The 13,875-nt window shown below is 38.2% G+C and overlaps 1 protein-coding gene across 15 annotated transcripts in view; it reads left to right on the top strand.

Annotated features, from left to right (window-relative positions):
- CARMIL1 (capping protein regulator and myosin 1 linker 1) overlaps positions 1-13,875 on the top strand; it is a 352,154-nt gene that overhangs the window by 156,361 nt on the left and 181,918 nt on the right. For all 15 annotated transcript variants that reach the window (XR_016021728.1, XM_088799443.1, XM_074319291.2 and 12 more), the window contains 3 exons: positions 6,167-6,264; positions 6,596-6,666; positions 6,962-7,035. Coding sequence is in view for 14 of the 15 variants with exons in the window: in XM_088799443.1 (XP_088655569.1) it covers positions 6,167-6,264; positions 6,596-6,666; positions 6,962-7,035 (243 nt within the window). In the remaining variant the exon portion in view is untranslated. The remainder of the gene's footprint in view (positions 1-6,166; positions 6,265-6,595; positions 6,667-6,961; positions 7,036-13,875) is intronic.

Below are 13,875 nucleotides of genomic sequence, written 5' to 3'. Positions count from 1 at the left end.
AATCAACAAACAACAAGTGTTGGCGAGGATGTGGAGAAAAGGGAACCCACGTGCACTCTGTTGGTGGGATTGCAAATTGGTGCAGCCACTGTGGAAAACAGTACGGAGGGTCCTCAAAAAATTAAAAATAGAACTACCTTATGACCCAGCTATTCCACTCCTGGGTATTTCTCCAGAGAAATGCAAAACACTAATTCGAAAAAAATATATGCACCCCTGTGTTTACTGAAATGCTATTCACAGTAGCCATGATATAGAAACAACCGAAATGCCCATCAACAGACGATTGGATAAAGAACTTGTGGTACATTTATACAATGGAGTTTAACTCTGCCATTAACTCTTACATTTGCAATAGTATGGATGGAGTGGAGACATGCTAAGTGAAATAAAGTCAGACTGAGAAAGACAAACACCATATAATCTTACTTATATGTGGAATCTAAAGAACAGAATAAACGAGCAAACAAAACAGAAGTAGCTTCATAGATACAGAGAACAAACTGATGGTTGCTAGATGGGAGTGGCTTTGAGGGTATGGGTGAGCAAGGTGAAGGGATTAGGGAGTACAAATTGGTAGACATAAAACAGTCACCGGGATTTGAAATACAATATGGGGAGTATAGTCAATAATGTTGTAAAAACTGTGACTGGGGTCAGGTACTAGACTTACCAGGGTGATCACTTCATGAATTATATAAATGCCTAACCACTGCACTGAAACTGGTATAAAATAATTTTGAATGTGAACTATAATTAAAAAAAAAATATATATGTGTGTATATATGGTCATGGGATGCAAAGGACAGCATAGGGAATACAGTCTATGGTATTGTACTAGCTATGTACGGTGTGAGATGGGTAGTAGACTAGTTGGGGTTATTTTGTGAGGAATGTAAATGTTTAATCATTATGTTGTTTTGTATAGCTGAAACTAATAAAAATAATAACAAATAATTTTTAGAAAAGAAAAATATATTTGATTTGTGTTTGTTTTCCTCCTTTTTTGAGAGGAGGGCTTTTGTCAGGGATATACCTGGGGAGAGTTCTGTGGTCAGATGGCCAGGACTGTGTGACTGGATGCTGGAAGCACAGAGGGAGGGCAGGTGCAGCTGCAGCCTGCTTCAGGGGACAGCAATAGCCTAACCTAAGTGGAATTGAGAGCCTGCAGATATGACTGTGAGATAAGGGTGAGGCCCAATTGCAGAGGCACTAGGAAGTCAGGGAAGGCTTTTTACCTTTACAGTCAGATGATAGTTACACTTAGGGAGAACCAATTTTCCAACCCTGCTTTATGGACTTGAGTGGAGAGAGCCTCAAGGTGAACTGGAAGGTGTCAGATTGACTGGATCTTGCAGGGATGAGACTCTAGGCAAGTGAACTCACTTCTCAATGCCTCAGTGTCCTCATCTATAAAATGCGAATAATGGTACTAATAGGTTTTGTGAGGATTTAGTTAACTCATGGAAACTACTTAAACAGTGCTCCAGAAACTTGAGCTATATACGGTGTGCAGTTACCTAGAGGCGTCAGAATAAAAGCCCACATGGTCAAAAGGAAATTGGTGATGTTTATAGGGGACATTTTTGATGTTTATGATTTTTTCTTATTATATGTTTATATGTAATATGATTGCTTTTTTGTAATTTGATATTTTTTTGGTTAAATGTAGTAAAATCTTCTTTAGGTGACAGAATAGTAATCTTATCACATGATTTTTTATGTTTCATTAGTCTTTCATATGTGTGACACATTTGAAAGTCGGCTGACTGTTAGCATCAGTATGTTGGGACAATGTTTCTTTACTACTATAATAAAAATAGTTTTGCAAATCCCTTCATGAAGTCAAAAGCTGATTGAAGTATGAAAGGTGAGATTATTGTGAAAAAAGTGGCAAAATAGGAGTTTATGTGTAAACAGAAGAAAGTTGCTTTTTATAGGTTGTGGTAGTCCCCTTACTTTTCTGTTTTTTTTTTTTTTTTTTTTTAAAGATTTTATTGGGGAAGGGGAACAGGACTTTATTGGGGAATACTGTGTACTTTCAGGCCTTTTTTCCAAGTCAAATTGTTGTCCTTTCAATCTCAGTTGTGGAGGGCACAGCTCAGCTCCAGGTCCAGTTGCCATTGCTAGTTTCAGGGGGCACAGCCCACCATCCCTTGGGGGAGTCGAAACCGGCAACCTTGTGGTTGAGAGGATGCTCTCCAACCAGCTGAGCCATCTGGGAGCTCAGCAGCAGCTCAGCTCAAGGTGCCGTGTTCAACCTTAGTTGCAGCGGGCAGAGCCCACCATCCATTGCGGGAGTCGAGGAGTTGAACTGGCAACCTTGTGGTTGAGAGCCCACTGGCCCATGTGGGAATCAAACCGGCAGCCCTCGGAGTTAGGAGCATGGAGCGCTAACCGCCTGAGCCACTGGGCCGGCCCCTCCCCTCACTTTTCTAAAGCAGTAGATAGAGCATTCTGTTGTGATGTGGTTTGCATCATTAAAACATGTACTGTTCTGTAGACAATTGCTATATTACATAGGATGAGCACTGGAAGTGAATTTTAAATCAGTCAATTAATGTGATTAAAATAATTTACAATTTTTTGATGTCCACAATTTAAGCGCGAGGTTTGCATAGAGATCTGGTGTGCATGTCATCTAGTTCACTGTTCCTTGCCACATAGAATTGTTTTCTGAGTCTTGTGTAAATTTAATGCACATAATGTAAATATAGTTGATCCCACTATATAGTACCGCCTGCACATGTGTGGCAGGCCTGACATATCTGTTTACTAGGACTTTGGTTTACCTGTTATGGCAGCTACTCTGACAGCAAATCCTGTGTCTGTCACACTCTGCATGTGTGAGCTGGTGCCCTGTGATGCACATACAGATGGGCTTATCGCTGTTAATTAGCTACAGGTAGAAAACAATGTGTGTGGGGTAGATTTTCCTCTCACTCCCTGTTTCTGTGCATGGTGTTAGAACACATAAGAAACAGTTGCTACCTTCTGGAAATTTATTTCTTACAACTTTATCTCTTATGTAAACAAATATAGTTGTGCCATGAGACTCCTATAGTTCCTGAAATCTAAATTTTTTTCAGTTCCTTAAAAAAGGCAGGTGAGAACTGTTATAGAAGTAGAGCTACTTGGAAAAGCTCGGACCGATTTGAAAAGTGGTTTTGAAGGTTAACAAACCACCAGGTGCAGTGTCCTCACAGCAGGGCCTGTTCACACAGACTTTACACTAGCTGCTGCTTCTCTCACTCTATAGTTGATTCTTCCTTACCCCTGAGTGTGAATATCCAATGTTGTTTTTGGAGTAAAATTGAGGCTCTGGTTCTTGAATCTGCCCTGAAGATTTGTTTGTTTCTCCCTATAATCCTGGACTGCCAGGTTCCTATTGTTAATCTACCAGCTTCCTGCCAAAGATTTTTCTCTTATTTTCTTCCTGCTTTTGACTAGCGAAATTTCATTCTATGTCATTGAAATAGCATGCCCTGCAGTTTGCAGAAATAAAGCAAGAATTTTAGAAGAGAAATATGATCTTAGATGAAGTCACAGCTCTGCCTTTTCTTTGCATAATATCTGACTTAACTGTCTTTATGTCACCAGAAAATAATGTCACTGAAACACCAGGATGACAGTACTGAACCAGGATAAGCCATTCCAAATGGCCAGATTCTGTATTATGACTTTCATGGTGAATGTCCTCTTATACACACAGTCACCCCGCGCATTAAGGACTTTTAGAATAATGGAACTTAATAGCTGGTGTTTCAGGTAAAACAGAAAGATCATGTTGCACTTGGAGAGACTGTGCGTTTACCTAAGAATTTGAAGGAATCCATGGCATTCAACATCCTTTGGGTATACCTGGTTATGCTTCAGTGATTAAGATTTCAAAGAAGCAGGAGGAATATTGCCATGGCAGCACAATGTTTGTATTTACCTGCTTTGGGATATAGTCAAGGTTTTCTGTAGGCTAGAGCATGTCAACGGGCACCTTGTCAGGCTCTAAACACGTTTTATTTGAAATCTATCCAATCAGAAAACAGAAATAACTGGGGACATTTTCTTCTGCTCTACAGGGGATTGACATTCACGATAACTGAAAGCATCTTACGTAGTCGAAGTGCTTTTAAATCATTATTGAACATAAATCATTACAGAACATAAAGAGCAAACTATGTTCTGTACGATTTAGTATGTGTATTTCACCACTTTGCACCTAGGTCCTGTCCTTGTCCTGGGTGATTCTAACCTGCTAGTATCCTTCTTCACAGCCCAGGACCTGGTCATCTCCACATTATTCTCATGGCCACACCCTAGACCTTGTCATCTCCAGGAACAGCTCCTCTCATGGTGAAGTCACAACTTAGTCACCCCTTTATGACTGTAGCCTCTGGTCCTCTCACTTTTCTCTCCCTTGCATATACCAGCATTTGGACTTTCGGGGTGCCACCCAGCCATGGATCCCTTGGCCTTTCCCCCTCTTCATCCCTTCCTGCCTTCCCTTTCTGACTGCTTAGCCCACAGTGTCTACTGGCTTGGCCCTCTCATATGCTCAACTCCCTCTGTCCTCCATTATTTTTCTGGCTTGCCTGCCTGGAAAACCTGTGACCCTGCAGCAAGCCAGCTGCCTCTTCTCCACATGTATGGGGCTGCTGAGAGTTATAGGAGAATATCCCACAGCTCTCCAGTGTGGTGTCACCAAAACTCATTACCTTCCCTCTTACTAGTTTCTTACACTCCCAGAAATTTCTTTGTAATTTCTCAAGTTATTTCTCTCTTTATTGCCAAAGATTGATCTACCCAGCTCCCCAGATACTTGTTTACAGTGCTTATCTAATCTCATACTCCCTGTTTAGGCTTTCCATGGCTCCTCATTCCCTTGAGAATAAAACCCAAACCCCTTAATTTGACCTCCAAGGCTCACCATGCTTTCTGGTTCCTGCTTAGCTCCCAGACTCCTCTGTTACCCCTCCCTATCACATGTTATCTGCTCACTGTTTTGAACTATATTCAGTTTCTGGTACTTGCTGTCCCTTTTCCTGAAACACTCACTCCTCATGCTTCACCTGATTAACCCTTTCTTCCTCCTTCAATCATACACTGAGGGGCACTTCCAAGCTCCCCGTACTCCACTGCCCTCCCCCCGCCAGAGAATGAGTTAAGTGCCCCTTCTTCGGCCCCCAACTTTCACCCTGAATTTCCCATATTACCACTTCTTGTATTCCCTGTTTATTTGCCTGGCTCGCTTCACGAGGGCATGGACAGTATTTATATTGTTCATGGCTGTATGCCTACCTAGTACATGGGAAGTGGTCTTGGCAGACTGTAGACATTTAGTACAATTTTGGGGGTGAATTACTGAACTCACAAATTATTCACTGAACGATTCCTATGTGATAACTATGACGGCATCAGCTAATATCTGTAAAGACTTGACCATGCACCAGGGGCTGTTCTGATAACTTAACAGGTACTAATTTCTTTCTTTCTGGTCAATGCCCCATGGGGTAAGTCCTCTTATTTTGCCAGTTCTGTGAATAAATGGTGGTTGGCTGCACTTTTAACTGCTCCTTTGTTCTGCCTCTTTGTGTGTGGGCAGGACCTTTGTCAGGTTGTAAGGATAAAAATGGTCTTGGCAGACTGTAGACATTTAATACAATTTTGGGGGTGAATTAGACAAGTTCTCTACTCCAAAGGAGTAATGGTCCAGGGGGAGAGAGAATGAAAAGAACAGATCTTCCAACATGAAATGCTCAGTTTCTTGAGGGGCACTTGTGCAAGGTACAATGGAAGGGCAGAGGAGGAGATTTGAACTTTAATTCTTTGAAAGTTAATAATTTATATTTAGTATACACATAATGTAGTAACAATTCATTAAGTAGAACACACTATTTTCTAAGTATTTTAATAAACTCTAATGTTATAAAACAACTAAATAACATTGCTAGATGCCTTTAGCTTACAAAGCGAAGTTAAATGACAGAGTTTATTATTAAGTTCCTATAGATTTCCACCTTCCTCGTACTCAAAAAATAGAATTATATTGACCAAAATTGAAGTGATGCTTATCTTTGTTTGAAAAAAGGCATATCACAAAATAGATTTCTATGTGCAGCTCGAAACACTTGATTTTTGAAGTTCATTGGTCTTATTGTTAATTTTACAGGAGAATCATGAAGAAAGTGTTCATGGAGCCATCTGAGCGGCTGGCCAGTCTTCAGGCTCTGTGGGACAGCCAGACTGTGGCCGAGCAGGGCCCCTGTGGTGAGCACGCATTTTAAAACCAAAAATAAATGGCTGCATGAATGTCCCCCAGCCAGGAAGAGAAGTCTATTCCTAGTATACTACTGTAAAGGTGCAGTTAGGTTTAAGGTATAATTAACACCGTACAAACTAGATTTGTGGACAGAAGTCCTGTATTTAAGCTGTATTGCATTCTGCTCTGTACCTACTGTAGAACAGGGAGGAGAATCTTGTTTTTTCCCAAAGAGAAGAAATGATCAGCTTTGTCGACGTCGGCCATGTTTAAGCTTTTAAGTTTTAATTTAAAAATCGTTTAGCTGAAAATTTGTCACATTTCTGTTGTATGTTTCAGGTGGATTTTCTCAGATGTATGCCTGTGTTTGTGATTGGCTGGGGTTTCCATACAGGGAAGAAGTACAGTGGGTAAGTGTATGTGTATACATGCATGCGCGTACACACACACACACACACACACACACACACACACACTCACACTCTCTCTCACACACAAACATATACATACACCTGGAGAATACGCCAATATTTGGCTGGATTATTTCTCTATCTTTTTCCCACCATTCATATTTTTGCTTACAATCTTCCTTGCTCAGATTACATAAAAATCTGCCTATGTCATTGTCTGATTCTCTTTGCATCTCTTTTGCTTCCCTGGTCATTTGCCTGGACTATTTACATTACTGAATTATATTTCAAATAGGATGTGGATACAATTTATCTGACACAAGACACCCGGGAATTGAATTTACAGGACTTTAATCATCTTGACCACAGGTAAGCTGCTGCTTTCTTTCCTTTCTTTTCCTCTACTCCAATTTTACTTTTAGAGCCACTCTTCTCGGCTGACACTGAGTGAAGGTCCTTATCTCCAGAGAATCCTTTTATAAGGGGAATCAGGAGAATCTAAGAATCTCTGGATTTTGCCTTTAATTAATAGTTTCAAGTGTATTCACCACTATGAATGCTTTGGTGTGCACCTCAAACTGAGAGTTCATGGTTAGAAAATGTGCTGATTTTTCCTGTGGAAACAGTGTAATTATTAGGTTCTTATACCAACTCACAAAGTGTTTTAGTCTAGCTTATATATAAAATACAGTTCTTTTAACTAGCTGCCATTTAGAACATTTTTTCTCTCGGATTTATGCTGAAATCCTAACAAAGGACTTAGTTCACAATTTCTTTATGAATTGGGGATTGCTAAAGTATACATGCAGATATTGGTGGGAATCATTTAGTCATCATTACGATCGTAATAAAATTATGACACCTGTGACAAGTTATTTGACTTTTAGGTTTTAAGATATTGAAGGTTTTAAGATATTGACTTTAATATATTTAAGGCCATGGCTATATGATCAGGCCCCAGAAAGAAAGCTTCATTCAGTCCCCCTTTTCCCTGTAAAGACAGACCTATCAGAATTATTTTACGTCTCCTGCCCTGAATGTCTTTTCTGGTAAATTTTCCTGGCCTAGCCCAATCTGTTCAACCCCAGATATGCTGCAGGATAGGCAGAAATCAGCCCTCCCACAGTATACCCCAACTCAGTAAGTTTTTTCTCTCTGTTTGGAATCGACAAAGAGAATTCTGGAATCCTAGCTGTACCTTTTATGCTGTTTGGGCAATTGGAATTACAGAGAACGTTGCTGGCTCTTCTTGCCACCAGCATCTTGCTCTCCCAAATATGATGTCAAATGATTTCTCCACTCACTTGGAAGGAAATCTAGAATGGTAGTGGGGTTCCTGAAGAGTTCTAGCTGAATTGAGCCATGAAAAAATATCCTAGGTGGATCTAGCTCCTGTCTGCATGGACTAGGTCCATGAAGGAGGGTGAAGTAGGCTTAGCCCTGTCTGTGGTTGTGGCTGAAGTGGCTAAAAACACGGTTCTCAGACTTGGATTTACTTCCTTTTGGTGCAGCAGGCAGTTTTCTCCTGCTAAGATATGGTCTTCCTCTCCTTATGTATGAGGGAATTCATAAGACACATTTAAGGAACATGTTTCCTGTGTGACTCATGAAAAAGTGAACTGAGAAACAAAAAGGGAAAGTATTTCAGTTCTAATTTTCCAGTAAAAAACAGAGAAATTATGTGTAGGCTAAGAAAGGAGTAGGTGGGCCTATAGCATCTGGTCTCAATGTTTTTGGTCCCGGGATCCCTTCACATTCTTAAAAATGATTGGCTTTTGTTTATGTGGGTCATAGCTTTTGGCATTTGTCGAATTAGAAATTAAAACTAAAATAAAAAAATATTTGTTTATTAATTCCTTTAAAAATACATAAACCTATTACATGCTAACATAGATACCATTTTTATGAAAAATAAGTATTTTCCAAAACAAAAATATGCCAGCAAGAAGTGTGGCATTGGATTTCCCTTCTGCAGATTTCTTTATTTGGCTTAATAGAAGACAGCTGGATTTTCATTTCTGCTTCTGTATTCTATTATGATATGTCGCTTTGGCTGAATTATGTAAAGAAAATCCTGCCTTATGCAGATAAGTAGTTAGAAAATATCCTTTTCGCAGAATTAGGGATATTATTTTTCTATTCTTCACTGAAACTCAACAAATGATAGTTTCTTCAAGATCATTTGCAACATCTGAAATGATATCAACGAACATTTTTGTTTTTTATTACATTAAAATCCATTTAGTCTATCTTGTACTTTGAGTGAGTCTTACTTATACATGATTATATAGCAGTCCACATTGGTCATTTAGAAAGTACTGACTCACTGAGTTATGCATAGTTTCCAAATATTTTGCTGTTGTACAATAGGGGAAAATGACATTTGTTAACTGTCACCATTGATATGAATCAGGCAGAGAAAGACAAAATACCACATGATTGCACATACACATAGAATCTAAAAACAAAAACAAAAGTCATAAATAGACTTAGAGAGCACAAACTGATGGTTGAGGGGGTGGGTGAAAAAGGTGAAGGGTTAAGTAATACAAATTGTCAGTTACAAAAGAGTCACGGGAATGTAAAGTACAGCATAGGTAATATAGTCAGTAATACTGTAATTATATATGGTGTCAGGTGTATATTAGACTTATGAGGGAATCAATTCATGAGTTTTATGAATGTCTAACTACTATGCTGTACACCTGAAATTAATATAATATTGAAAAATTTAAAAATTAAAATTAAAAAAGTCTTTAATTGTGGCAAAGCTGTCAAGCTCATAGTGGTGGATAAAAGTTTCCCAAAATTCAAATTTTTGGTTTAAAGATGCAATTTTAGTTTGGACTAAAAAAATACTACCAGGTAATTTCCTTAAAGTGACTGGCTGACTTCTTACATTTTAGAGAAAATGTGTGCAAAATCTTAAGTCTGAATAACTGTACCTTGTGGTATTTTTCATGGTGTTTCATGACAAAAAAAAAAAAAAAAAAAAAGAGAGCTAGTTCTGCTTCTGACTCCAGCTATCACACAAATACTTTACATTCAGACAGAAATCACTTTGGCATATGGAGGAAGCATTATGCACATATGTCCCATTTTGTTACACAGAATATTAACAGCCTTGTGCTCCAGGGCTGAGATTTAATAAAATGAGTACTTTTTACTTCTTCATAAAGGATATTCTTAAATGAAATTGACATTTGTTTAACAAACATGCGGGTGTGTGGCCGTGAGGGATACGGTGACTACAGGCTCAGCTTGGTTCTACTACCAGGGTTGGTACTAAGTCCACAGCAGTTTTCCCCACCATGGCTTTTGCACCATCCATGCAAATATCAACATGGTGGAAAGAATTTGTTTTAGTAGTATTATAAAAATAGTTTTGAACTTGTGAACCCTCTGAATGAGTCTCAGGGTCCTCCCGGGGTCCATGGACCATACTTGGAGAACATCTAGCCAACACAAGTGAAAACACCATAGGGCAGCTTGAGGTGTTTCTTGGACTTTCTTTATTACACACTTAATGATTTTTACACCATTAATACGTTATGCATAGCATCAATGTGGAACTTTCCTTTAATTCACTGTGCTCAATTTGGTGACGATTCTATGAGTAGAGGAAAACTATATCTAGAGAAACTACTAAGTACAGTTTCTTGACATATGTAGAATACTATCAAAGTCAAGAAACTGTCAAAACTGTTAGAATTTTCCTACAAGTAGATTTTCTCTAATTCCTTTGCTGGAGAATTTTCAGCTCATCAGTAAACACTGCATTCATGGAGTGGTCCGTACTCACCTACTTTTCTTGCTTCTGAAGGGCTGAAAAGATTTTTTTCATTACTGATACTCTAGATCAGGAGTTGGAAAACATTTTTCTGTAAAGGGCCGGATAATAAACTTTTTAGGCTTTATGAGGCAGACGGTTGCTATTGAAATTATGTACCCAGCAATGTTGTAGCTTGAAAGCAGGTCTAGATAATGTAGGAATGAAAGAGTGGAACTGTGTTCCAGTAAAATTGTATTTACAAAAATAAGCATTGTGAGCTTGGTTTGCTACAGATGAGTGGCCTCTTATGGGGGATGTCTATAATTGAAGGAAAATGCAAGCTGAGACACAAAGAATATTAAAACTTTTCATTGGATTTATTGTTGACACATTAAAAATTTTTTCTTTGTTCTTATATGAGGTGTGATCAAAAAACATGGTGAATGATTAAATAAAAGTATCTTATTGCAGTAAAAGACACATTGCCATTAAACCCCCTTAAAATTCTCCCATCCCTTCAAACACTTTTATCCCTTTGTTATTGCAACTTCTGAAGCAGTCTGGAAGTCCTCTTTCATGAGTCTTTAGTTGTGCTGTCGTGGCTGCCTTTATGTCCTGAATCGATTCAAAATGTTTTCCTTTCATGGTCATTTTGACTTTGGGGAAGAGCCAGAAGTTGCATAGTGCTAGATCCAGTGAATAAGGTGGATGAGGACACACCATAATGTTTTTATTTGACACAAATTGGGGTACCAGAAGCAATGTGTCACATGGAGCACTGTCATGTGGAGGATGAAGTAAAGACATTCATGAAAGAGGACGTCCAGAACTGCTTCAGGAAGTGGCAAGAAGGACGTGATAAGTGTGTTCGAAGCAAGGGAGAGTATTTTGAGGGGGACTTAATGGCAATGTGTCTTTCACTGTAATAAATTTTTAAAATTTAAACATTCATCTTATCTTTTGATCACACCTCGTATATATGTATTACTATTGTAGAACTTAGTATATAACTAAACATAAAAAATTAGGGGATTCTCAAGACTTTTTTGTACTGCAGTGGGCTTGATTAATAAAAATGGGGATCACTGCTCTAGATGTCATCTCTCCTGCTAATGCCTAAATACTTTGACTTTTTTCAGAGTTCCATCTTAATCACTGTGATCTTCAAAGTTTATCTACTCTTTTTATTCAATAATTTTTTATTTTCAACTACAATTGACATAAAATATTATGTTAGTTTCAGGTGTACAACATAGTGATTAGACATTTAAATAACTTATAAAGGATTACCCTGATAAATCTAGTGCCCATCTGACACCATACATAGTTATTAACGATATTATTGACTATACAGTAGTGCCTCGGTTTTTTAACGTTTCTGTTGACGAACATTTTGGTTTATGAACACCATAAATTTTATGGATCTATGGTATTATTATATAGTAAAATTCATGCTAAATTGCTGTTTTAGGGGTTGATGTTAAAGGTCTGGAACGGATTAACCCATTTTGCATTACTTTCTATGGGGAAACCGTGCCTCGGTTTTCAAACGTTTTGGAACTCGAATGGTCTTCCGGAGGTACCACTGTATTCCTTATGCTGTGCTTTATATCTCTATGACAATTTTGTAACTGCCAATTCGTACTTCTTAATCCCTCCCTGTTTTTCACCCATTCCCCCACCCCCCCCCCCACCTGGCAACCATCAAGATGTTCTCTAGATCTATTAGTTTATTTTTTTCATTTATTTGTTCTTTACATTCTACATATAAGTGAAATCACATAGCATTTGTCTTTCTCTGACTTACTCCACTCAGCACAATACCCCCTAGGTCCATCTATGCCACCACAGATGGCAAGAATGCATTCCTGGCCATGGCTGAGCAATATTGCATTGTATAAATGTACCACCTTTTCTTTATCCATTCATCCATCGATAGATACACAGGTTGCCTCCATATCTTGGCTATTGTAAATAATGCTGCAGTGAACATAGGGATGCACATGTCTCTATGAAGTAGTGTTTTGGGTTTCTTCAGATAAATATCAAGAAGTGGGATTACTGGGTAGTTTTTTGTCTTTTGATATAGCCTTTGTTTTAAAGTCTATTTTGTCTGGTATAAGTATTGCTAACCCAACTTTTTTTTTTTTTTTTTCCATTTTTGTGAAATATCTTTTTCTATCCCTTTAAGGCTGTGTGTGTCTTTCAATCTGAAGTAAGTCTCTTGTAGGCAGCATATGTAAGGATTTTGTTTTCTTATCCATTCAGCCACCCTATATCCTTTTTCTTTTTCTTTATCTTCCTTCCTTTCTTCCTTTCTTTCTTTCTTTCTTTCTTTCTTTCTTTCTTTCTTTCTTTCTTTCTTTCTTTCTTTCTTTCTTTCTTTCTCTTTCCCTTCCTTCCTTCCTCCCTTCCTCTCTTCCTCCCTTCCTTCCTTCCTTCCTTCCTTCCTTCCTTCCTTCCTTCCTTCCTCTCTTTCTTTCATTAGTTTCAGGTGTACAAAACAATGTAATAGTTAGACATTTACACCCCTCACAAAGTGATAACTCCCCGTCCCCAATCTACTACCCCCCTGACATTGTATATAGCTGTTATAATTCCATTAACTCTATTCCTTATGCTGTATTCCACATCCCGTGACCATATATATATATATATATATATAAAATAATAGTTGACATTCAGTATTATTCAGCTTCAGGTGTACAGCACAGTGGTTAGGCATCTACACCATTCACGAGGTGGTCTCCCAATAAGACAAGTGCCCATCTGACACCCTACAAAATCTTTACAACATTATTGATTATATTCCCCAAACTGTCTTTTGTATCCCCATGGCGATATTGTGGATACCAAATTTGTGCTTTTTAATCCTTTCATTTTCTCCCTTATCCCCACCCCACTCCCATGTAGCAACCATCAGTTTTTTCTCTATATCTCTGAGACTATGATCTTACTTAAGTGTGAAATCTAAAGAACAGAATAAATGAGCAAACTAAACAGAAATAGTCTCAGAGATGTCTTTTGATTGGAGCATTGAATCCATTTACATTTAAGGTAATTGTTGATAGATATGTAGTTATTCCCATTTTACTATTCCTATTTTTTATTTTATTTTCTTCTTCTTAAAGGAGTCCCTTTAACATTTCTTATAATACTGGATTGGTAGTGATGAACTGCTTTAGCTTTTTCTTGTCTGAAACTCTTTATCTGTCCTTTGATTCTAAATGATAGTTTTGCTGGATAGAGTAATCTTTGTTTGTAGGTCCTTGCTTTTCACCACTTTGAATATTTTGTGCCAGTCCCTTCTAGGGGATTGACCCAATAGAAATCAGTAGACAGTCTTATGGGAGCGCCTTTGTATGTAACTAACTGCTTTTCTCTTTCTGCTTTTTAAGATTCTCTCTTTGTCTTTAACCTTTGGCATTTTAATTATA

Source organism: Rhinolophus sinicus, chromosome 7 (assembly GCF_057876585.1).
Source record: "Rhinolophus sinicus isolate RSI-liver-muscle chromosome 7, RSI-T2T, whole genome shotgun sequence".
Lineage (NCBI taxonomy): Eukaryota > Metazoa > Chordata > Mammalia > Chiroptera > Rhinolophidae > Rhinolophus > Rhinolophus sinicus.
The sequence above is the reverse complement of the archived record's forward strand: the minus strand, read 5'-3'. Positions and strand labels throughout refer to the sequence as shown.